This window comes from Ascidiella aspersa, chromosome 4 (genome assembly GCF_963924565.1).
Source record: "Ascidiella aspersa chromosome 4, kaAscAspe10.2, whole genome shotgun sequence".
NCBI lineage: Eukaryota > Metazoa > Chordata > Ascidiacea > Phlebobranchia > Ascidiidae > Ascidiella > Ascidiella aspersa.
Genome location: NC_139450.1, coordinates 27,724,034 through 27,750,248, shown reverse-complemented (window position 1 = coordinate 27,750,248; position 26,215 = coordinate 27,724,034). Strand labels below are relative to the sequence as shown.

General features: G+C 37.5%; 2 protein-coding genes across 2 annotated transcripts in view; one reads left to right on the top strand and one right to left on the bottom strand.

The window, feature by feature from the left end:
* Positions 1-6: 6 nt before the first annotated feature.
* Positions 7-10,756, top strand: LOC146157280 (uncharacterized). The gene is made up of 9 exons (XM_083387024.1): positions 7-98; positions 799-873; positions 1,310-1,521; positions 2,017-2,132; positions 3,995-4,093; positions 4,640-4,717; positions 5,547-5,660; positions 6,499-6,623; positions 7,826-10,756. Exons 1-9 carry the CDS (start codon positions 21-23, stop codon positions 7,982-7,984), a joined length of 1,056 nt encoding a protein of 351 aa, XP_083243150.1. The 5' UTR covers positions 7-20; the 3' UTR covers positions 7,985-10,756.
* A 3,483-nt stretch (positions 10,757-14,239) lies between these two features.
* The window catches only part of LOC146157278 (protein FAM13A-like), a 39,978-nt gene continuing 28,002 nt past the window's right edge, over positions 14,240-26,215 (bottom strand). Inside the window, exons 8-15 of the mRNA XM_083387371.1 lie at positions 25,555-25,676; positions 24,766-24,848; positions 23,876-24,050; positions 23,270-23,382; positions 21,392-21,545; positions 18,183-18,401; positions 16,982-17,087; positions 14,240-16,032 (exon numbers count right to left, since the gene is read on the bottom strand). Coding sequence (XP_083243497.1) covers positions 15,901-16,032; positions 16,982-17,087; positions 18,183-18,401; positions 21,392-21,545; positions 23,270-23,382; positions 23,876-24,050; positions 24,766-24,848; positions 25,555-25,676 — 1,104 coding nt within the window. The 3' untranslated portion in view covers positions 14,240-15,900. The remainder of the gene's footprint in view (positions 16,033-16,981; positions 17,088-18,182; positions 18,402-21,391; positions 21,546-23,269; positions 23,383-23,875; positions 24,051-24,765; positions 24,849-25,554; positions 25,677-26,215) is intronic.

Sequence of the window (26,215 nt, the reverse complement as noted above, 5' to 3'; positions counted from 1 at the left end):
GGCTTCTTCTAGTAGGCATAATGAGTAGTGCCCAGAGAGACGCCTGGAAAGCCTTGAAACTTGCCGTGGACAAATTTTCGCAGACAACTGGGGCAGAGGTAAGCCAAATGTCCGACACTACCGTTTGTAGATATGTTTTTTTGATACATCCCTTGGTTTTGTACATGAGATGTACGATATATACTTTTAATGTTATTCCGATGCCATCACCCAATATTTTTGTCAAAATGTATCGCAATCTAATCTGATGTCAAATTATTACAATGCTTTGCTCCAATATATAGTTAAAATAGATAAAATAGCAACATTCTGAGCCAAGTGTTCTTAGGTTGTTACGCCCAAGTGACCTGTGAAGTGAATAAATGTAGTTATTTTCAGTTCAGGCCTGAAAAAACTATGGCCCGCCAAGCATTATAATCCAGTCTCATTTTCAAGAAACTACTTTAGACAAAAATAATTCTTACCATTTTTTTATTGATTTCAGAATTTTGTATTAAATGCATTACTCTTGTAAAGTCTCTTGACCTATTACTAAAATAACAGGCTTGTTAAAACAAGGATATTAAAGGTTCGTTTAAAATGAATCACATGTTTTTTGAGATCCTCTTTTTTGACACTGCCCGCCAAGACATTTCCTGTTTCTCTGGCGCCCATTTTTTTTTATGAAGGAATGTATATTTAAATCAATAAATGTAAAAGTATATCTCCATAAAAAAGGTGGTAAAACGATTTAATCTTTCTCAGAAAAAAAAGTTTTATTAGTTTTGTACGGCAATTTCTTTATTTTCTTTCTTTTAGGTTGCGGTGGCTACAACTTGTATCTTTGACATCACAAACAATGATAACTACCTTTTGTACAAACAAGAAAAGACAGTAAGCTGATATCTTTATTCTGCGGAAGTTTATTTTTAACTTTTTTCGATAAATGGTTGTAATGTTAAAAAATACTTTGTTTTAGAAATAATAGTTGTACAGAAAAGTGTCATCATATTGTTATTTTTCAGTTAAAACCACGTGAGCAGTTTAATTATGCTATTTTTTTTAGAAATGCTATTAAAAAGGTTAAATCCTTATTAAAGCAACTGCCTGAAATTTTGCAAACCGCACTGTTTTTCTCAGAAAGTTTTACAATTTTATTAAATGGAAAATCTAGCAGACCCTGCAATTGTATTAAAAATACTTAGACTAAAAAGACATAAAAAATATTGGAGCATAATGGAAAATTTTTTTTTTCATTTTAACATCTGTTGTACTTCTATATGAGCTTAATATTCCTACTAAATTGAAAAATACCTTAAAATCATTGTAGAAGGCGTCGGTTTATGGCCATGGAAGTCTTTTCCACCAAGTGAAGAAGGGTCTAGAACTTGTGAGCCAGGAGGATGACAGTCTTTCCTACGGAAGCCAAGATGCTCAGAGGACCGGTTTCAAGATAACTCGCGGATTCGATAACTCAAATCTTGGCGGGAAGCCAATCATGTCTAACAAGCACCACGCCGCTTCGCAAGACCCTGTTTCCAGGTTCAAATCGGATATCTTTTTATTTTATTGAGACCATATAGGCCCACAGATATCTTGTTGCATAATCATGCAAACCTTACTAATTAAAGTTTTTTTAAATTATATATTGAATTTTTTTTTGGTTTTTCCCTAATTATAAAGTATTTGTGTTTACACTGACAAACTTCTTGCATTGTATTGTAGAGGTTGCATGCTTGACTTGACACGCTTGTACACATATAAAACTAAAAAAACTAATGCAATGGTTAAACAACAGAATAACAAAACTAAAAACCGAAGCTAACCATTTATTTGCATTTATATGGCTAAGCATAAATTGAAAATTAGAAGGCTAATTATCTTTTTGCTAATAGGACATCTCACGTTATTGCTGAAACTATTCTAATTAAACATCACTACCATTTACCTAAAGTTTAATGCTTCCCGCATTATAATGAAAAAATACCTACAACCGCCCAAAGATTTAATTTCCTGCAGCTGACACTTTATTTCCAGGTCCTTGTCGACCAGTTTCAGGACACTAAAGCTTGACAAGCCACCGCACGGAACCAAACTGGGCCTACCTGACTCAATAGGAAATTCTAGCACCGCCGGTTCAAGTCCCGACCCCGGTAAGTATTCCGTGTACTTAAACGTTTGCAGCTGTTACTTATTTGTACTTGTGGGTTAATATCATAAAAAATCTTGGTAAAATACGTCCATGAAAAATGCCCAGGCAAAATATAAATTTCAACTTTTACGTACGTGGGAATCGCACTATATAAAAAGTGGAATGTTTATTTACAGTTTTGGTATTCCCTGTTAGACAATGCAAAAGCTGACTCCCCCGCGGTTATTCCTAATTTAACCTCGCCTGTGTTTTATTATCCGCATTATACGAAGCTGCCGCGGATCCTTTTCGTAAAACCACAAACGAAATGAATGCCGTGGAAAAAGAGGCGAGATAAAATAGAAAGCGACACGATTTAGCAGAGAGGCATTTAAAGGCGGTTGGGGGTGCGGGCTTGTACCGAGATTCACAGAGCCCTGTCCTCTTGCAAAGAAAGTTTATTTTACTAATCTTAGTGGAAATCGGAAATTCCTATTTTTGGACTTATTTGATTAAACCAGGGATGGGCAAACTGCGGCTCGCCGGCATGTTTTTTGTGGCGCTTTTAGTCGAATCGTAAAATCCCAAAATAATGCAACGGCTACCAAGAGTACCGTTTATGAACGTTTCTCTTTATCTTTTCACTATTTTGGGCCAGCATTTCGTTTATGACGTAACAATAGACTTAGAACCCGAAGAGTTAGTTAACAGCAAGTCAACACAATTTCATTGCTAAGACAGTAAGCTTTAGCGCAGTTTTTAGTCTGCTTAAATTCACTGCAAACTGAAAACGATGACATCTAATGCTAGGAAAAAACGAAAATGTGAAAATAAAAACAGAGGTTTACTCTAGAGTGGGAAGAAAACTATGTGTATACCTCTATACTAGTCAATGAAATAAACCTCTGTTTGAATACTTTTGAGGCTCTCTGGTGCTTGTATTTTTTGCAAATGGCTCTTCTATTGAATAAATTTGCCCACCCCTGAATTAAACTGAGGAACGTGTTTAAATTCAGGACTTATTCTTCGTACTAACAACACCAAGTAACTAAACGCGCACACAATAAACAGTTCAACAGAGCCCCGTAAAGCATCGCAGACTAACCGATCTGTCGATTAATAATGCAAGCAAGGTAGACTAGAAAAACAGCCCTAGCCTGCAGTGAGGTTTGAACTAACGACCTCCGGCCACACCGGGACCGTCGCTCTACCAACGGAGCACACTGGTCAATTCAATAGGGCTACGGATTTATCCGCAACAATACCAAATAACTTATGAACAGGATTACGGACTGCCTCGTTAGTATGTAGCCTTACACTAACTTCAATAAGTTGATATGTGTTCTTTTCTAGCGGCACATGCCTTGCAACTGAAGCTTAGTGCGCCTAACTGATTTTATGTAGTTACCCAATCACGACATTTAATTATCTGGTTTTCATTTAAAAAAGTTTTTTACTGTAAAAAAATGCTTACTGCCAATACATCAATCCGATGCCGTTTTTTTTATTAGACGCAGGATTTAGCAGCATACCGTAAATTCCCACTGTAAAAACAATGTTCTTTATGTAAATTTATTGATATTTGGCCTGTCAAAATTACATATTGGTCGAGTAGAGCGTCTAAGAGTCTACCTAAAGACTTACATCATAAACACGCCAGCAGATAAACTAAAACACGTCGTTGTTTCACCTTAAACGCTTCACTTCGTAGGCTTTAATTTTTCTCGTTTGCCACGTAACCGTTGGCAGCAGCAATTTCTTTAATTCACTGCTGCGCAAAATCATTACATTGCGAGCGAAGAAAACTTAATGCGCATACCCCCCGCCCCACCCCTATTTTGAGAACCCTTGGTCTAAACTAGTTTTCGTTTTTTGAACACGCAGGACTGGGAAGTATGCCCCCGCGAAGCTCAAAGCGCAAGGGAAAGCACAAAAAGTCCAACAAGCAATCGCAGTCTGACGAGCTGGAACTGGGCGACAATTGTGAGTTTTGTTCTTTTTATGGTTAGCTCCTTTTAGGTTTTAGGTTACACTCTATCAGTGATTCTTCAAAATTTTGCAGTGTTTTTATTTTCCAAATATTTAAAAAAAAATTCCAAAATTTTTCAAAATGAATAGTAGCATATTTATTTTTTTGCTTCTTTATAACGCTGCAAACCACCTGGTTTCAGCAACCAAAAAGTATTTTTGCTTGCGCTGAAAATGAATAGCTGTAAGGTGCTAGCTTACTATGTACCATCAGTGTGGATTTGTTAGCATTCACATATAAGAGGCAAAATATTCGCAAAATCGGGCGATTTAGGCCAAAGTTGATTTTCTAGTCATGCATACTTTGTGAGTTGATGATAACCTTTGCGACACGTTTCGCAACACTTAGTCACGAATTTTCGACAGGGCAAAGAAACTTAAATATTACTACCAAAATGTTCGATTTTTACTTTTCAGTTGGTTGGACTTGGCTACATAACCTCAAAATTTTTGTTTTGTCAGTATAAAGCGATGTTTTATTGTTAATATTTTTTTTGTCAGTGTTGTTCGGCGAGGAAAATCACTCAAGCGAAGAGGATGACGACAACGATTCTGACGAATCAGACGAAAGCGAAGAAGGTGAAATGTCCGCCGTGATGTTTCATAAATGATCACATTGAAAAACTTTACACTCGTAACCACAACACCAACACTTAAAACACTATAAATGAGATTATTTAAAAACGCTTAGATTTATTGGACGTGTTATACATACTTGACATACTCGTTGATCTCTACTACGTGATATTGCAACACATTTGCCACAGCCTTCGGAAAGTATCAGCACTCCCCCTGGTTCGATTCTTACGATAGGCAATTCGTTGCTCTAATATTTATGGTTATTTTTGTCCTTGAAATCGATGCGATTCCTGCTGTAAAGGGCTTTAAGACGAATACGTTTTGATTTTAAACCCAGAATTGGGCTTGTGGGCGGGGCTAGGGGCGTGTCTTGGGGGAGGTTTTCACTTGTTTTTAGGAAAAGTAAGGTTGGCGGCCAATTGGCTATCAGTATAATCCAGGGTTTCTTAAACTTTTGGGTCCGTGGACTAGTTTTAGGGGCTCCATGAAGGCCTAGGTCAAATATGTTGTATTATTTGGAAATGAAATTAATTTTTTAAAAGAAAGGACTTTTATAGAAAAAAAGCTTGGTCACCTTCTTGTATTTATACTTTATTTCCTATTTATATTTCTTTACCTGAAAACATTTTCATGATGTCAATGTATGACGTTATCTTTAAACAACCTGATGCAGACCCTCGTCCACACGCACCAAATAAGTTTTAGGGGTTCAAGTTTAAAAGAACCCCTGCAGTAGTTACCCCCATTCCCCCATTGTCCTTCGATCAATAAAATACGAAAACGTCGTGTTTTGTGTCTTTATTTTAAATCACAAGTGTGCCCCTTGCAGGTTTTCACCCGATGCACAACAGAGCGTACAACGTACCACCGCAGCAAATGCAGAGAGAAGCAATGAACGCTGCCTTCGCCACTTCGCTACCGGTTAATATCAACCTGGCTTGGGGTAAGTTGTCTTGACCTTGTTTACAGAGGGGTCCACCGTATATTTCTCCTGATGCTTCGCTTTCAATCAAATTGTCGAGCCATCGGGACCGCTAGATATTAAGGAGGCTTTCGGTGTTACCTGTAAAGTTGCTGCTCAGTTGTGAAAATACGAGCGTTAACTATTTTGTTGTGCAAAGTTAAACAACCGGGCTATTGAAAAAAGTAAAGGGTGCTTTCGGTGTTACCTGTAAAGTTGCTGCTCAGTTGTGAAAATACGAGCGTTAAGTATTTTGTTGTGCAAAGTTAAACAACCGGGCTATTGAAAAAAGTAAAGGATGCTTTCGGTGTTACCTGTAGAATTGCTGCTTACTTGTGAAAATACCACCATATTTTTTCTGAAAAATCGCATGTTGTGTAAAGTGAAACAACTCGACTGTTAAAAAGTCAACGTTCGCTAAAACCACCCACTTAATAAGTAGTACGCTAACTCCCAATCCCAAAACGATAGATTCGTCCAAACCATGGCTTACGTAACCTAAATAAGTTTGATATTCAGCAAATTGCTCATAAGGGTGCCATGTAATTCATCCACACGCAATACAGGGTTGTAAAATATTCCACCCTATGCTGGTCCAAATTTACGACTTGCATTTTACGGCCCTATCAGTTTCGAAATTGGTACTGCGCATGCGCACGTCGGACTCGGGACTCGGCTAGTCTTACTCGAATCTCGAGTCCGCAAAACAAACCGACACCGTCCGAGTCCCGAGTCCGACTCGGCAGCCATGTTCCTAACTCGCCATTTCATTTAGCAGCTCCAAATGTCTAACTCGCATTTATCTATTTTTCCAAAAAAGGTCGCGGCAGTTTGGCCGAGCAGGCGCCCCGTTTCCATGACAACCGCGGCCCCCACCCGCCCCTCTACAACCCTAGCTCGAGGGTGACCTACTCCAAGCCGACCATTATCAAAGCCGAGACAGCGGTCAGTATTCTCTAAAGCTAATGCAGTGATTCCTAAACTGTGTGCCGCGACACGCTAGTGTGCCTTGAGAGATCGTTAAGTGTGGCGCGAAACTATTTGTAATTTCGGAAAAGAAGGTATCTGTATTACCAACGGGCATACACACGCAAGCATTCAGACTTAAATACGCACTATTCATTACAAATTAATAATTTGGAAACATTTTAGATATAGTTTGGCGTGTGTTAAGATTAAAAACGATTGCAAAATTACTCTATTGTTGTTCTGTTAAAAGTGTGCCGCAAAATAACTAAGACTTTTTTTAGTGTGCCGCGAGCCAAAGCAACTGGGGAACCACTGCTGCTATAATGACTTCCCTGTCGATTTCGATGGATATTTTGGTCTAAACGTCTCATTTAATTTAACAATGTTACGTTTGTTTTACAGCTTTGTACTGGGACATTTAGTAAAGAGTTCGAAAATTTTGACCTAAACTTAAACGCTGTTTTTCGGTTGAACGCAACACCAAAAAAAGCTCGAGGAAAGAAAAAATATGCTTTTTGTTCTTAATAACGGACGTACGTTGTCACGGCTTTCCTACAAAAATGAAATCTGCTTTTCATTTTTTAACATTTTAGTTTTTTATTAAACAAAACTTTTTTATTAAAATGTCTCTTTTTCTTTTTTTAGTGGTATAAAAGCGGTTGGTGCTTTATTGCGTAGCTGCGACATGGCTAAGTTAAGGTAAAGAGGTAGCAAAAGCACAAACACGCGTTTATAAATGTACAATTGCGAAATAGGAAAAAGGCGATCTTCGCTACAGTATATTTGTTTTACTTATTTCGGTTGATTCTATATAGGAAATAGTTTTGGTTTTAAAGACAAGAATTTTTGTTTTGTTTGATAGATCAGAAAATGTACAAAACATTTAAATACGCTAATTTTCGCGGCGGTGTTTTCAACCGATCAAACAACCAGAAAATCTAATAACTACAAAGCGAAAAAAAACTCACGGCATATTTTGTAACTCCTGTACGCATATGACAAGTGAAAGAAACAAAATCTAACCCTGAAAACCAACAGACCCCGCATCGCGAAACAATGTTTGCCATACAGTCAACAAATCTGCTAACTATACAAAGCGAAAAAAAACTCTTAGCATATTTTGTTACTCCTGAACATATATAACACGTAAAAAAAATGCTAACCATAAAAACCAACAGACCCCGCGCCACGAAACAATGATGGCGTCGATGCAAGCGCTCGCCAAAAGCGTTACCGACGACAGCGCTCTCATCTTCGGGGAAAGACCACGACCGCGAACCCAGGCCGAGCAAAAGGCCAGGAAACAGCAGTTCGACGACCAGTACACTTTCAAGTAGTCCTTTTCCGGCGGTGCTACTGTTTCGGTACACTTTCAAGTAGTCCTTTTCCGGCGGTGCTACTGTTTCGGGATTTTTTTTTGGCTATGTTCCGATAGCGATACCCGAGGTTTCTTGGCGTAACGTTTGGTGTTTTTTGACGTGAAATTCGTCTGAACCTATAACAAATTGCACAATTACTTATAGTCTAATAAGCAACTCTAATTTCTTGCAAACAAGATTTTTACTTTCTGGTAAACGGCTTTTAAGCCGAAATTACTTTTCTTGCAGGGTTTTTAAACTGGGGTCCATGGGGCCCCTTAGGAGTTCAAAAAAAGTTTATTTAAAAATAAAACAGTTCTGCACTGACTTTATTGGGACTCTAACTGACTTTCACTTTTTTGGACCGAAATCAACAGATCTACGAAGTTTATTTGTATTGTGACGTCAATTTATGCCGTCCTTTTTTGAAATTATCTTGCCTATACCGTGGTCCACGCAAAGCCAAAAAAATGTAGGGGTCCGCGTTAGAAAAGATTAGGAACCCCTGCTTTAAAGGTTGAAAACGCTGGGTTAATTTGCAAAACATTTCTGAATTTTTTATTTTGGTATTGGATCGGCACCGATACCACCTTAGTATCGGACGAGAACCCATAATACCATCACTTGGCAGGCATCGGGTATCGGCCACGATCTGATATTAACGGAAATACCTTGTGCCATTTATAGTTCAGCTGTCCCTCTACTTGTGTACGTTCGGCGTTTTGTTTTCAAAATCAGTGCTATGCGCCGCGCCTACCTTAACTAACCGTATTGCGTCACTTTCGTGTCCGCCATGCTTGGCTGAGCGCCAGCCCCATGACGTAGCACGAGCGCAGGGGCGGAAATGCACGGACGTCGCGTTGCTTTTTCGAATTTCAACACTGGAGATTGGTTGTTAGGCCTATTTTCAAGTAACTGTATATAAACGAACGGTTGTTAGATTGAGATTGTTCGAAAATTTGGGCCTGGCTATCGACTGTGTTGTTTGAATTGAAGTGGAACATAACGTGGCACTCTCCACCCTTTTTGTCTTTGCTACCCCATTGTAGTATTCAGGATCTTGCACAAAACATGAAAAACAAATGTATTTTTAGTTATGTCTATGAAGTTACCTCGAGAATGACTATCAGCCATGAAGATAATGACAATCAGACATGAAACTGTAACATCATGCTCGGCAAAATTGTACGCTGTTCAAAGGAAAACGTTTCTCCGGTATCGCCATAGTGGGGTATCTGTTACTAGAGGTTTTTTTTGGTACATTACAACTTCCCAAAGGTGTTTTTGCGCACTCAAGTTGGAAACTACTAACCTAACATATAGTTTTAAAGCGTTGCCCGCATTAGGCGCTTATAAACTTGGATGCACAAAACCTAACAGTCCTTCCTCCTAGATGTTACACCAGCATAACAGACATTGAAACGACTTATATTCCTTTTAATACAACTGGGCTTCTTAAACTTTTTTAACGCGACCCCCCTAAAAAAATGGTTTTGCGTGGACCAGCGTCGGCATTCAATTTCTAGAGATGATATCTGAAATTGACGTCATAAAACTAGTAGACCAGGGGTTCTTAAACTTTTTTAACGCGGACCCCTAAAATTTTTTTTTTGCTTTGCATGCACCCCGGTAGACAAGAAATGCTCCAAAATGACGTCATAAATTGACGTCACAATACAAATAGACTTCGTGGCTTTGTTATTTCGGTCCGAAAAATGTGAAAGTTAAATGGAGTCTAACTATACATTCAGTGCAAAACCGTTTAAATTTAATTAAAGTGTTTTCTTTTAAAAATTAATATCTTTAAGTATACACTGGTTCTTTAATTAGGCCTTCATGGACCCCCTAAAACTAGTTCACGGACCCCCAAGGGGTCCATGGACCCCAGTTTAAGAACCCCTGTAGTAGACTAAAAAAATCCTGTTGTTTTCGATTTCAATTAGGCCTTAGTGGACCCTCTAATACTAGTCCACGTACCCCAATGGGGTCCAGGGATCAGAGTTTAAGATCCACTGTCGTACAATTTTACTCGTGTTCCGCTTTTTTCTTTTCCGTCGCTTAAATATACATTATATCGAGCCCCTCGACTTTTCCGGGGATTTCTAAAAAAGAAAATCGCCTAACAAATCGTGACGTCATGACACCGTTCGAAAAAAGCCCGAAAAATTCTGCCGCTAGCCATACATGTTCATGTTTCAAGTGTGCCAGACTCGTAGGTTTTTTACAGGTTTCTGATGTTTACGCGTGTGTGTTCGTTGTAAGTGGGGCGATTATTTTTGACCTAAAAAAATGAGAAATTTTGACTTAAAAATATATTTTTTTGTCTAAATTTTGACCTACAAGAAATAGATTGATTTAAAGAACATGTGAAGCACTGCATTGGTGTCTTGGCGTCGTATGCGAACTCGCGTATTCAATATATTGCTCTTTTGTAAGCGATCGTGCATTTTTAATCAACTTTGACCTAACGTGTAATTTTTTCCAAAATTTTGTCTTTTTTTGACAAGGCCAAAAATAACCGCCCTAGCTATAAGTGTGGTGGCCGGCTCGCAACCAATTTACCTGACGATTCAAGGTGCTATCATTCTATCGTGACGAGTTGTGTTCTTCTATTGCGTGCTTCCCTAACCCATGGAGCGGCGCTTCGTTCTTTATTTTGCAAAAAGAAAGTTCGTTTTTCCTGTAGATGTGCCAAAAAATGTGTCTCTCACCGCGCCGCCTGTTCCGCGACGTTTCAATATCAAAATAAAAGCTTGCGAAAAGCACCCTCCGTTTATGTTCAGGAAGACGACAATTCACTGTAGCCAACTACTTGTCTAAACTAGAAAAATAGTAATAAAATTCCAGTGGTTAAACAAATCATTTTTAAAAGTCCTCAGTTGCCCCAGTTACATTTAAACTAAGTCCAGTCCTCGTCATAAATATAACATTGGTAAACTCGTCCGACAATCAGCAATATACCTTAAACAATGCCTAATATAAACACCTTAATTCAAGGTTATTTGTCCGAAACGCTAAATCAAGTCAAGTCAAATCATTTGTGAATCTGTGACATTACAATTACTGTAAAACACAGGCTTTGTAAACCTAAACTCGCTTTGGCCTTCCGGACTTCATTATGTTCAGGTACATGCCCAGTGACCGAAGCCAACTTGTGTTGGTAAACTAGAAAAATAGTAAAAAAATGTCAGTGTTGTAAACCAGTCATTTTCAAATTACTTAAGGTATTTTACAAGACTTCAGTCACTGTTTTGAAATGATTCGACTATAAAATTGCCAAACTTGTTCGATTATGAGAAACAACTCAACTTTCAAATAACAAAAACTTATCGTATCGCAAGCAAGTTGTTGTATGTACAAATATTAAGATAAATAACCCAATTTTATAAAAAAGTGTTTAATGAAAACACAATTCGACTCAAGTAATTCGTCCAAAACACTTGTGTCACTTCATTCTACACTAAACGCTTAAGTCAAGTCAAGGCATTGACTTCATTCATTACAACGCAGGTGACTGTTTTGCCTCGGCGAGAACAGCGCAGTGTTGTAAACAAGCCATTTTGAAATGACTTAAGTCCCAGTCAAGGCATTCCGTAAAATAACCCAAGTCCAAGTCTAGTCTTTTGAGATAAATGTCAAGTCCCAGTCCAAGTCATCAGTTGCCCAAGTTAAGTCCCAGTCAAGTCATAATTAGAGCAAGTCAACTTTTAAGTCAAGTGCTTGCCATAAAAATAAAACTGTAAACTGTTAAAACTGGCAAACTCCTCCGATTATGAGCAATAACTTAAGTAAAAAATTACATAAACGCAACATATAGCAAGCAAATTGTTTTATGTGCAAAGATTAAGATAACCCAATTTTATAAATAATTCATTGCTCAATGAAAACAATTTATTTTAGCCCAAGTCGTTTATCCAAATGACTTATGTTAACCCAATTCGTTTGCCCAAAAGACTCAAGTCAAGTCATTTAAAAACAGTGACTTAAGTGCTCTTGAGTCTTTGGTCATTGACTTAATTATTACAACACTGGATACAGGGCGATCTATGACGAAAACATTAGTTACAGAGCTTACAGCAGGGGCGGGCAACCTTTTTAACACAAGGGCCAGTTAGGAAATGTAATGCTTACAGGAGGGCCGCACATCAAACAAACACTAATTGATTTTTCAGCTTTTACTAGAAAAACAAGTACAAGCGAAATATGAAATATAGCAGACACACATGTGGATGTTCAAATAGAAGTTAGTGAGTGGGCTGATGTTGGATATTTTGAACCAACTTGTCAATGTTTGGTTCCAGGCCATATGTGCATAGACGCAAACTATTTAACAGCAATAATTCGAAACCAGCTGTTAAACATAACATCTCAGTCAATATGCGCGGCAAAAGTCATAGCAGACAAGTGTAATTGTTGCAAAACAATTCTTTATCATACCCACGTGACACAAGTAAAACTTTATGAATAAATATTGTTTTGTAATAGATGCTTCCCATTCGAGTTCAACAACTGCATTAGTGAAGCGGTGCAACCTATGGGTTACATTGCACTTTTAAACAGGAAACTGAAAGAGCAAAAGTTCTGACACACGAGAAGAAGGCGATAATAGAATATAACAGTAATATCGTTTGGCAGATAAAGTTTTATTCGCTTTATCTATTCTTGCATTATAGCGCTGCGTTATCTTTAGATCCCTGCTGCACGAATTTGAGATACATCCCGTTCATAGGATAGTTATTAGTATATTTGCGTTGAGGTTGTCTATTCTAGAACAGTGGTTCTTAAACTGGGGCACATAATAGGTTGTAATGGGTCTGGCGACAACCAATTTATTAAATTATAAATGATAATAATAAGTGGGGCAATTTTGTTTCCTTTTTTAATATGTACAGTAGGCCTACGCGGGCTGAGTCGGAACCGGATTCGTGACACGACAGAATAGAAAAATTGGTCGTCGGCGGATCACTTTTGTCTCATTGGAATAATGAGGACCAATTACTTTCATCGCGGTACAATAAAAAACTCTCAACATTCAAATCATTACCCAACTTAAAAAGATTTATTATCATAAAAACTAAATGAGAAAAATATTGTCCGGTTCATTAATTTATGAATTAATAAATTTAAAAGCTACCTACTATAGTAATGTACATTATAAGTAGGGCTATTTTTATTTTAACCTAAAAAAAAAATTTGACTTTATTTTTGACCTAACGAAATTGCTTGTTTGTAGAGGCCACAGTTCTTCCTTGAATTAATGCCAGTTACTCAAACATAATATTTTGTCGATTTCAGACCCAAACGTAATTTTGTCGAAAAGTCAAGGTGTTTTATGGATTATAAAAAGTGCGTCGGGTTTTTTGGCGATAGATTTAGCTTGCTTAGGCATTTTTGTATTACAGAATATCAGTGACTATTCCTAAAATCCAAACTGTTGATCTTCGAAAAGACCACGTTTATGAAGATGAAGTGTTTTAAAAGAATTATTTAATTACGTAACAATAAATAATTAAAAAAAATGGACAATTTGCGATAAAGGTTACTGCTGATCCAAGTGGACATTGTGACATATTTCTTGCTTTTATAGGTTAATATGGTATAATTGTGTCGCAGTTCCTGATTTACAATGCTTCCTCGACGATTTTAACAAAAAATACTCTCAAGAAACACAAAAACTTTGTCAAAAACCCTAATTTGACAAATTTTGACTTCATTAAAAATTTTTAACTTTGTTGTAAATTTTGACTTTATTTTGTCCTATAAACTTCTTAGAAACAGTCCCCTAGGTGCTGAAAACAACTTTATTATTTGATTTGTAAACAGACAAGGTCCTTAAAAAACTTTATTGACTTTTGTGGGCCCTAATTATAAGACATAAATATAAACGTACGAAAGTACCCAGGAAAATGGATTGAAGACTTGTTGAAGTCGATTCTGTTCCGACTTAACGTTGATTACACAGGGCCATTTAAAGAGTTAACTGAGACTATTTATGTTGCCCCAAGTAATTTATCAAAACTATAACCTGTCTTTGGAGCATAATGGTTGGAGGTTGTAGTAAGACGTAATTAGTATATCAAAGCCCATACAGAAGTAGGTATCATTTTGAACGTTTCGAATAGCTCTATATTCATTTTCAACATGTCTTATGCTTAAGTCATAAAAACGTGGCAATGCCTGTCAAAGTTGCTGTCGCAAACAAACACACGCCATGTTTCCTTTGAGTAACATTTATTTCTCATTCGAAAAAAAGCACCGTTTAGTATTACGCCAGGTTCCGTGCACCAGGATAATAAGAAGGGGGCGCTGTGCACCGGGATATTTCGAGTGAAGAGCCTAAATTTGAAAGGCGATTTGCTACATGAGGCACGAGTTCTAAGAAGTCCGCTAAAGCACCGGGCTTAAATGAAGGCTATACGTAGAAATGCGACTATACGTGAAACAAAATGCGATATAGACTTGGCGTTTTTTTCTGGTTGTCGTGGTTCGCCTTGGTGGCAAGATTGTGGTCAAAATCAGCTTATTTGGCTAAAGGTGCATTTTCGAGTAAACCGCGTGTGTAAATGTCGCATACACATTACACATGCAATATAGCAATACGAACCGAATATACGAAAGCAAACGAAAAAGAGGAAATAAATCTGCATAAAACAAGAATGCAATCGGGAAAAAAACTTTGGAAAATGGAGTAACGACGAAATGCGTAGCGTTCGCGGTGAAGAATAAGAGAGGGGAAAATAAAGTTAAAATATCAACAATAACCAAGTCGTATCGAAAAAAATAAAATAAAATAACGAAATGAAAGCAAAAAAGGCACAGTTATTCAACCCACAGCACATCGACTGGAAACGTAAAGAAAACAGGCTTGAAACGTACCCGACCAAACAGTAGAAGCAAAGGGCCTTTATAGCGTGTACAAAAGCTTATTATCGTAGCCCAGGTTTTGAGGTTAATATCGAATACAGACACGCACCGGCAGAGGGATCGGACGCCCGATAATATCGGATCGGAAACAGCGCTCGATAAAATTATCGGTTCATTTGAGTGGTTTTGGTAAAACTTGATTTTGGATTTCGACTAGATTTCAATGCAGTGATAATACATTTGATTTTTTGCAATGGCAAAGGATTTTAAAAACACTACATGTTAAATTAATTGTTTTAAATGGTGCAACATTAAAAGTTCAAAGAGGAAATTGAGTTTAATGTTAAGCTACTTTTTTGTTGGTAAAAATCAAGAAATTATTATCGGTTCTTGCGTTGTTTTGCTACGCTAGACCAAGTGAAAGTTTGGTTAGAGCTATTACTAAATGTGAATGCAATATTTGCATTACTCAGCCACATTGTGACTTGAACCTCAAGTTGCCTTGTGCTCCAATATTAACCAAATAAAAAAAGTGATTATTTTAAGCTTATTCATATCATACTGCTAGAAAAGCGTTAAAAAACTATTATCGGGCATAGCCTGCAGAATTTTCCGCAACATAATAGAGTGTTTTTTCTCTGGAAGGTACAACACGCCCGCCCGTATAAAAGCAAGCTTGGTACGAGCAAAAAAATAAGGAAAAAAACGATTAGACACGTATCGCGACAAACAAGCAAAAAAGTTACGTGTGTTCTTCAGTTGTTACTTTGGCGCGAACTTCAAAAAAACGGAGCACCTTGATAATGATCAACCATCAGCCTTTGGAAAAAACATACGCGGGTAAATAGAACCGACACAAATATGAACAGTTTTGGTGAACTATAAAGTAGAGGCCGTTTTGATGACGAGCAGCAGCATTCAACCGTGACGAGGCTTTATGACGTAACAGACACTATGAGGTCATAGCGGTCCATTGTCGAGATTTAAAACTCGTTCAATATAAGGTTTACAGTAGGCTGGTAGTTTTCGTTCTACGTGTGCCTTTTTTCGATGAGAGCTTCAAGGAGTCGCAGTTTGGCTTTCATGTCCCGGTATTCCCCGTACTCGGTCGCCATGACGACGCGGTCGGCGGGCAGCACGCTTCGCTGGTTTTGCTTTTGAAACTGCGAGAATATTAACGGACGAGATATTAAGGTGCGAAGATGCAAACACAAGAACCACTTATGACTCTGGCTATAGGCTTTAATGAATAAAACTGTGTTGCTGTGGGCTTTCGTTGATCAATCAGAATCGCATAACACTATCTATGGCTTTATTTGTTGACAAAAAGGCAATAGACTAGGGAGGGGTTCTTAAACTGGGTTGCATGGACCCCTTGGGGCTAAGTGGACTGGTTAAGGGGGTCCATGAAGACCTTAATGAAATCTTAGTGTAGTCTTTAAATTCAAGTAATGGAATAAATTATAAAAAAAAACATAAAAAAATGATTTGGTGCCATTTTCTTGAATCTATTTAGAATCCTTTTTTTAAGAGGTTTTCGCGTTAAAAAAGGTTTAAGAACCACTGGACAAGAAACAACGGGAGTAACACGATTTAAAGTAAGCAACAACAGTAAACCTGCATGCTAACAAGTAAAACTCATAGTTAAAAACATGAGTAAAAACAGGATTAGACGTTTTGTTTAAAAGGAAAATATATTTCGCCAAGGAGCATTGTCGGTTCCTTATTCCACTTGGCGAAATATATTTTTATTTTAAACAAAACGTCTGATACTGTTTTTACTCATGTTTTTAACTATGAGTTTTACTTGTTAATATACGCGTCGGCGGAGCAGTTGTCGACTGGCTAAAACCTGCCGCCGGTTTGGATTCTATAAAGATACACCTATTGTTGTAACCTGCATGCTAAACCGCTACAGAAAACGCATAACTTTAAATGTAGAAAAAAAAAAGACAAAATAATATTGTTTTTTAATTTAAACAACTGATTGTTTGTTTGGGTTTAAACTGTTTTCTGCTTTTATATTCATGTACCTTAAATCGGGGATAAGCGGTTTGCATTTAACATTATATACCAACTGTTGGGTGGAGCTTAAATATGTCGTACGCTCACCTCTTTCTCGAATTCCTTCAGCTTTCGTCGCAGTCGCTTCCGGCTGCTCTTTGTCTCGCGTTGTTGACGTAACAATTCGCTCAGGTTCAGGTCGCCGGCCACGTGACTAAACAAAGAAGTAAAGTAAAGATTAAAGTTCAGTGTTGGATCAAACAAAACTTGCCGGCGGACGCTTTTATTTTTTTCAACGCCATTCGCACAACCTTACAGCCAGGGTTGCCATTTTAACAGTATTGTTATTATAGTTACACAGGACGTTACGATCTAGAGGCGGAGGTGTAACTTACAGTTAATCGTTCCCAGTGTTTTTGCCTTAATTATCCCTGTAGGAAATGCTTACATGGGCATGAATTGTGGTACAAGCTTCTTAATAATGGTAACCTTGAGTTAAAAGTGTGCAGTTGGGGGTAGTGGTTAAATACAGGAAAAATACCAAGGGCAATAGAATCTTAAAAATGTTTTCGAAAACTACTATTATAATGGAGTTTGATTTATCCTCAACCTAACTGACTATAACAATGCCCAGATCTTTCTATCTATTTTATGATGATACCAAGTAGGTCGCCGAGAATTATTTTTGGTAGTTAAGCCATCAACTAACAGTTCATTGCTCAGTGCACAGGGTTGCCACATAGTTTTATGAAAAATCAAACATTTGAATTGCTCGTCGGATTTTAAGTATACGATTCGAAAACAAAAGGTATAAATGCCATAGTCGACACAATAGCAAACAGTGGAAAGATGTTGAACTATGGTACTTTATAAACACACATCCTATGCTGGACATAAAATGAATTTAAAGACTAAAAAGATAGAATTAGCTCTTAACTAGAATCTATTGATATGTTGCCAGGTGGAGATAACTCTATTTTTAAATTTAAAGACTGTTCAAAGAACTTATAAAAAACAAAAAAAACGATTGGGAAATACTTTTAAAAACTCAAACAGTTCAAATACTTTTAAAGAATCAAAGGTTTTGTGGTAACCCTGCCGAAGCAACAACATTAAAAAAAACGTGTAGGATGCTTTTTAATATTATTTAGCAGTAAGCCATCAAAATTTACATCATGCTTATGAAAACTTTCCCAAGTCGTTGTTAAATTTTTTTAATATTTTTCTGTTTGAATGTCTAAAGTAGACTATACGCTAGTCGTCACTGTAATCAAGCTAATTTCAGCAGCAACACACGTAGTAACCTTACCTTAAATCCTTGACCTCTTTCGCAAAGCCCTGTCGCACTTTCCCGTTGCCACTGACGGGCGCCAGAGTGACGAGTTGTGCCACGCTTCCGAAATCCTCGCCCGCCTCCGTCATCGTCAGCTCGTAGTCGTTGACCGCTTCTATGTCGTCATAGTGCCGATTGTTGCCGGTTGCGTGAAAAGGCGGCGACATTGCGTCGACCATGAGTCGTTTCACCATTCTGTGAAAGCGATAGGGATGTTACTCAGCGATGTAACAAATCTTGTGTACAAATTTTAACAATTATGAGAAACATCTCTGGGTTAAATGTTGGTGACTTTGACAACGATTTTTCCGCTGTTAAAAGATGCATTTTATTACTAACAATTATTTTGAATTATCTAGAAAAGATAAAAACCCACAAATACAGTATTACCAAATCTAACTTAAAGGTGACATAAAAATCGCCACAAAAGCATGTTAAAAATAGGGCCGTGGCTCATCTCTCCTAAAATGCATTTAACAACAAGATATTTTTAAACATTTTTTTCTCCACATTTTGCGCCCGCCTTAATAACCAACCGCTTTTTTGTGACACAAACCAAAATGCCCACGAAATTGTTTTTCGAGGAAATACATAAAACGCACAATTCTACCAGTGTTCAAAACGAACAGACTTAGAGGTGAAATAAACAAGGCCACAAAACACGCTTTTAAAAAGGGGTCCCTGACTCTTTTAGAGGTGGCCGCCAAATCGGCCTATAGCAAGCTTCTTTTAAATGATATGAATCAGATTAAAGACGCCGGATGACCCTCCCCGGAGAAAACGCTAATGGCGACGCTGGGCCTTCGCCTTTGCCACATTTTGCGACCCCCGCGTGTGAGAATGGGCGCCTGAGATCAGAAGAGGTGACGATTATGAATGGCGAGATAGTTTTGTGTTGGCGTCAGACAGACACTGATTAGCTGCTGTTGGGCGAGAGGCTATTGTTTATTCCCAGGGAATGTCGGTGTGGAGAAAAACATAGACAGGTGTGGTTTAAAATGGAAGCGCAAACTCAGCCGATTCGATAGGACTTTGAAAGATGCAGTGTGAGTGGGTTAATTGATATTGTTCAACTGCTTTTAACCGGGACTCCCTGTGCAGTAGAATTAGGTTTTTTGGATAAAATATTGATTTCAACTGTGGTTTACTATTTTTAGACGTCCACCCCGCGGAGATTGGTTTAAAAAGCTTGTTCGAAATAGCAATTCCAACACGATTAGTGGTATTTTTGTCGAATTTAGCTCACAGCGTATTTATTTCATCCGCTTTTACGGCAAATTTGAAAACGTTGCTGATGAAAAGGGTTTTGTCGTATGAGGTGGACAGTTCTATACTCTGATAGTTTAAAAATTATAACTGGAAAGAATAGAACTTAAATGTCGTCTATTTGGTCCAGACATTTAGAAAAATAACTTGACTTGACTTTTTCGAATTCCTTTAAACTGGCATTTGATTTTTGCGCTTATGTGTGAACCAGAACTTGAGGTATGTTTTGAAACATCGTGATTGGCAAATATAATATATTTTAAAGGCACGGAGAAAACACGTGTATTTTTAATTATTGACAAGAATGAAATGATCCATATTTTAAAACATTGCGAAAAACGTAGTGCGAATATCAAACATATCAATTTTTAACGTTTCGAATAACTCTTTATTCATTTTCAACATGTTACCTACTTCTATATTAGCTTTGGTATTTTTACTACGTCTAGCTTAAACCTCCAACCGTTATGCTCCATCGTGATAAACGATTTATCAGAAATCCGAACAAACAGCGGTTAAAATATAATAACGGATAGGGCGACGGTAAATTTCCATTCACACACGCGCCGCGCCAAGAAAAGCGGGGTTAACTGGGTTCGCCAGAGCTAAGAGCAGGCAAAGCGAAACGCCACTTGGAAAAAATAAACTCGCCTTCCATTAGTGCCGTGTGCATTCGCCGGTTTCGCGGCCAGAAAAGCCATTCACACTCGAGTAGGCTGTTTTTGCGCGAACGACGATTTTCGCCATCAGCCAAACCACAACAACAGGCGTATCGTAAAGCATTGCGCGTAATGGGCGGAAGAGCTGCTACTGCTTTCAATGCACATTCGAGTGTCGTGACGTCACCATGTTGTGTGTGACGTCACTAATCGGACATGCGCTCGCCGAGTCCATCACGTAGTCAACGGCGCGGTCAGAAAGAGATGTTTTTCGTGGATGGGTATTACACTCTGGTACCTTTAAGTTCATAGGTGGTGCTTGAGGCGACTAAGTACTTCAAAACGCGGTTTGGTGTCGAATAAGTATACTCTTGTGAATGAACAAAACTACAATGTCGTGTTGCGGGCAGATTTGTACAACTACTACATAATTCTAGTTGTAATGCGGCTAATTCTAATCTAAATTGTGAAATTGCTTGTTGGGCTCCATTTCGTACCAAAAAAACAAAAAAACAAAATTTGTTTTACCAAAAATGCCACTTTGTTTAATTTGCCTTGTCGGAACAAAGAATTTTGAATTATTGAAGTTGGGTAGGAACAACTTTTGTGTGAGTTTCAAGTCTGATAAGCATAGGCCATGGTTATGCTAAAACTGACCAATACTAGCGCAGGAATATTAGTCATGTCATTCGCACTGCAATTCATATAAGGCCTAGTTGTGTGCATGGACGAGGCAATTTGTTTTTTGTTGTTGTCCGGGCAAACTACGGATGGGCGTTGTTTTTCATCTCGAAACCACTAATAGAATTTAACATTATTCAAGCCGATTTTTTTGCAATGTCGGGGTCGATCGGGTCGATCGTAGCACACAAACAGCAGGAGTGGCTGTCGCTTTGGCAAAGTGCTACAGTAAACACCCAAAAAATAGACCATTTTTACGTTAAAAATAAGAAGCAATGCTTAAAAAATAGAAAAAACATCAACAAACAAACTAAGTTGGATTTAATATCAAAAGGCATCAAAAAGGAATCATTATAATTTATACTGAACAATTAAAAAACCTCAGCAAATTTCAACAAAACTACGATTGTTTGAACTTTCAAAAATTCAAAACATTTTTGTACTATAAAAAGGCATGAAAAAGAAGATAACCCACCCCCTGGAAAAAAACAGCAGGTTTTCAAATCCAAAACACAAAAACAACAGCACCCACAGAAAACACCCGCCGTCTCTCGGGTAAACAAGCCACAAAAACCGCACCTGTATCTGTCGTACACGTGCCGCATCACTTCCTTTTCCTTTTTGCTCGCCGGCCTGCCGTGCCTTTCCTCGTAGCGCAGCAGTTCTCGTTGCATTGCAAGTTTCTCGGCACCTATCTGCTCCCGCGTCATCAGGGTGATATCCTCGGGTCGCGCTGCAAACAGAGTTTGGATTATAGCAGGTGTTGTGAGAGCAACTTTGTGTCCGTTTTTTAGTGTTGGAATTACAGGGCAACAGGTTTTACTTTTGAATAAATTTGCGTTAGTTTTTTTAAACCAAAGCTAAAGAGTACTATAAGTAGGACCAATACTTCTACTGAGAATTTGGTTGGCCAGGTTTCGTTTTAAATAATTACAAGTTTGTTGGAAAATTTTTTATCTAAGAAAAAAACAACTTTGGATTGTTACTCGGCGCTTGTTGTAACCAAGCAATAAACACAACCCTATGCACCAATGTAAAGCATCCAGGCAAACTGGGCAAGAGATCATATCCCTTATTTTTTTAATATTTTTAAAAGTTAAATGCCAAAACTTTCTGCGCTTTGCGCGATTTTTTTTTAACATCTGGTGTGATGGATTTGGCGGAATCTTTACAGCCTAAACGGACTGTGCATACCTTTTCATTGTGATGATGGGTAACGCTGTGTTGACCCAACTTTTTTCGCGCTTTGTGCGAACGCATTACCGCTTTTTGCACAAATCTAATAATACCCATTTATAATTGTAAATTGGGTCTGACCCTGATTAAAATTTATATTAAAGAAATGTTGAAATTACACATTTTCACAAGTTCAAAATTGTCAGGTAAAATGGACAAAAGTCTCCGACACCGTTTTGAACTCGACTTTGGCTCACGTCTACAAACAGCTTGGCGACCCCTGCTAAACACGCTCCACGATTACAACAATAGCAGTAACGTTTCTAAACTCAAGTATCACGGTCAACATTCCAGGAAAACGAGCGTTTTTTAAGAGCAGCCAGTGCTTCCGTTAAACTCGCACAAAACACACTCACGCACATAACTCTCCCAAACCCGCAGCATCGACCACTGTGTAATGTGCTTAAGAGTCGTCCTTTGTGGGACGCGCGTGTTAAAGGCCAATCACGACGACCGCTTGAGCACGGCCCGTAGTGACACGCCCCCTGGGAGCAGGAATTACGCCCACTTTTGTTCGAACTGAAATCGTTTCGTTGCACACTTAAGAGATGCCCGATGCCAAGTGTTTTTTGATGGTATGTTGATATCGCTGCCGATCCAATACAAAATTACTCTGGTGATTTCTGGTGATTTAAGACTGTGTTTCTCTGATTATGCGCTACGGTTTGATTTGGTTGGGTCGCCGACGGCAGTAGTTTTTTTATGGTTAGATTTCATGAGATTGCTTCTTAGCAAGACTGCTCTAAAATTAAAAAATAACGTAAGCGATACGAATACATAGAACGATTAATTCGAACTTATTAATGGCAATGTGTTGTTCTATGTTCGCTTGCAAAATGTTCATTTAAGAAAACTTGGTCGCCAAAGCTTAGTAAGTATATTATACGCTTAATATACGGGTCGTCGCGAAAAACGGCTGAGAAACACTGATTTAAAAAAAGACACGGTTTTCAATCTAAGTCAGCGATTTCTACCTAAAAATTTTTTTTTGCGTTTCGAAGAACGTTCGAAATTAGTTGAGCTTTCCAGCGCTGACGAAAATTTTGACTTAATATCATGAAAACATAATATTTCGCCCATTTTAATTTGATCAATTGCCCATTTTTGTCGCTGTAATGACGTCGTTAGTATGGGATAGGACGGCCGTACTTATATAACTAGAAAAGTATCGGACATTGCTATCGGAACAAAATACGAGTATATAGGGGCAATAAAACTTACCGCATGACTTTCGGTTCGAATCGAGCGAAATCATGATTCCGCTGAGTGTTTCGTGGATTTCCTCCATTTTCTTGTCCTCGGAAACTGCCAGGGCGCTGTTTTGCAGCTTCGGCCTGTTACGACACAACGTGTTATTTATTTAAGCCTGAAAAGCCGCACAGAAGCTTCGTTTAAAAATAATTTTGAAACGTCAAAATTAAACCGGTAATTGTGAGGCCCTCGCTATGCTCCTAGACACTAATTTAAAAAAAATTTAAAGACATTTTTCAAAAAAAAAAAAAAATTGTGTTTTTTAGTATTGATTGATTGTAGTGTAAACAAAAATAACCTTTTAAAAAAAATGATTTGCAGCCGTTTAAAAGCATATTTTTTAAATAAGTTTCAACCTGAAACAGCGCTTCACAAACGAGTCAATTTAAAGTTCATTAATAAAAATTAAAACGTACAGAGGTATGTTTTTCACCATTGAATGCAAAAAAAGACTCCAATCGGTTTTCGATTTTGTCAACATAATCACTAACAAATATATAACAACACAAGAAAAACTAAATCATTCTCCAACAAAAACGTATTGAACCCTCACAAAATAAAAAGGCGATTTTTTACCTGACAATCGCGGTTTCGTGGTTATTGTTGTGATGATGGTGGTGGTGGTGATGGTGATGATGGTGTTTGTGGTGTTGCGAGTGGTGTTTATGGTGGAGCTGGTGGTGCTCGAGAAAACCGTCGTGCTGAGGGGGAGACGAGGGGGCGGTGTCCATGTCATGCTCACTAACCAGACCTAAAAAACAAACAAAATTGAACCGATCACTTTTTTTAGCATTTTTTATTATTTCAGTATTTTTTTTTCAATGCTTTTTTAAAATTTTAGGATCTAAAAGTTAATGACTCAAATTTTTTTTATGTGTCCATGTCATGCTTTCTGATCAGACCTGAAAAGAAGAAACAACAAAATTAAACCGATCACTTTTTGGCATTTTCACGATTTAAGTATTTTTTTTTAATGTACTTTTTTGCGAAAATTGGACCTAAAATTTGATGACTCACCGTTTTTTTTTTAAATATTAAAAGAGTTCCTTATTTTAACTAAAAAATTACCGGCCTGCTTCATCACGATAAAAACGTAAATTTTTTGAGAACCACTGAACCACTGTATTAGTTTAATTCGGCTAGGGCATTATCATAAGTTTGGTGGTTACAGGTGCAAACACTTGGTTTAATTTTTTAGGTAAACAATGAATATTATTTTATAAACTGGTGTTTAATTTGGGAATTTTTTTTTAGGTTTTTTGCTGCCAAACATATGTAAAGAAAACTACACGGAAAAACTTATTTTCATAATAAAACCTACTCTAACGGCTTCGATCAAATGTAAGCACTTTTGCTTTAAATATTTTTATTCTTTACTTTTGAAAAAATATTTTCCAATTACAAATCATTCAGTTGCCAAAAAAATTTATTTTTGATTTTTTGTTAAATGGAATTTTTCAACCTACTTCTTATGTGTGAATTCGATAGTGTTTCAATCGGGGCGACTGCTGTGTAGCTTTCTTCGTCGGTCGACCATGCATCTCTCCACCTAAACATAAACTTGTTTACTGTCCAGGATGCCATTTCACACAACCACAATGTAAACACTGACTCATAGCAGCCCTGAGGGTAACACGTTTTGCATTTTTCTAAATTACTCCTCAATTACTAGGCCTTTTGGAGAAAGGCCTAATGTATTTATAACTACTGAGAGTTCTGGGAAAGTTTATCTGCAAAAACATCATTTGGGAGATTTGATGATAATCTATATTTTGAGCTTAAAAGTTGTTTTACACAACAAAAATTTCATCACCCTAATGACTACATTTATTAAGGCACGGCACTTCATATATTTTTAGCTACTATAAGTATGGGAATAAAGTGATCAGAATAATTTTGATGATAATCTTTTTTTAGCTTAAAAATTGTTTTTCCGCAACAAAATTACCCCATAATGACTACAAATTTTGAAGCATGGCACCATGTATTTATAAACTTCTACGATGTTTGGGATAAGGGTAACTACAAAAAGATCAAAGGAAAATTTAATAAGAAATATAATAAATACTTTCAAATGCAAAAAAGTTGTTTTTACACCAAAAATGTCAACACTGCAATTACTACTCAGAAGGCAACACACACATTTTAACTAGTACTAAGAAACATTAAGGAGGGTTCTTTACAAAACATCAAACAGTCCTACTACATAATTTTGAGCAAGCTTAAAAGTTTTTCTTGAAGACAAAATTTCAAACCTGGATGGGCTGGCTTCGGGGGAGTCCCCGTGGTTAAAGAAGTTGTTTTCCTGAATCAGAACACTTTTAGCTTGTGGTACGTTGATTGGTTCTGACATGTTCATTTGTTTGTTAGGTTTTGTCTGAAAAACAGAAAAAAAAACATTAATACATCCAATATTAAATATTTCACACAAATTTTTCAATTTTTAGTAATACACAGTAAAAATTTATATCCAAAATGGCTCATTTTTTGATAGATTTTGCCTTTTAAAGTCTCGTCATTTCTCTAAAATTATTGCAACACACATTGTGTATTAGCAAACAAAAAACAAGGGAAGTCTAAAGATCCTCACTTATTTTCTACAGGACTTAAAAATTGACAAATATTTGACCTATAACACCGGCAAACAAAAGTAACAGCATGCAACAATAGTTTTTTCTATCCATACGGGTGTTTTGACACATCACACCTTTGCCATAAAACTCCTTTCAAGGCTGTCTTGTTTATATTAGAAACAAATCACTATTGTGTGCCTGCCACCACACACACTTGTAGCAACATGTACCCCGATTCACTGAAAACCTGTTCGAACCAAACGTACATCGAAAGCGGATACCGGCCATTACGCCTAAGCCTGTTAGCACTGTATCAGGTATCACATCTTATGCTTAACAGAAG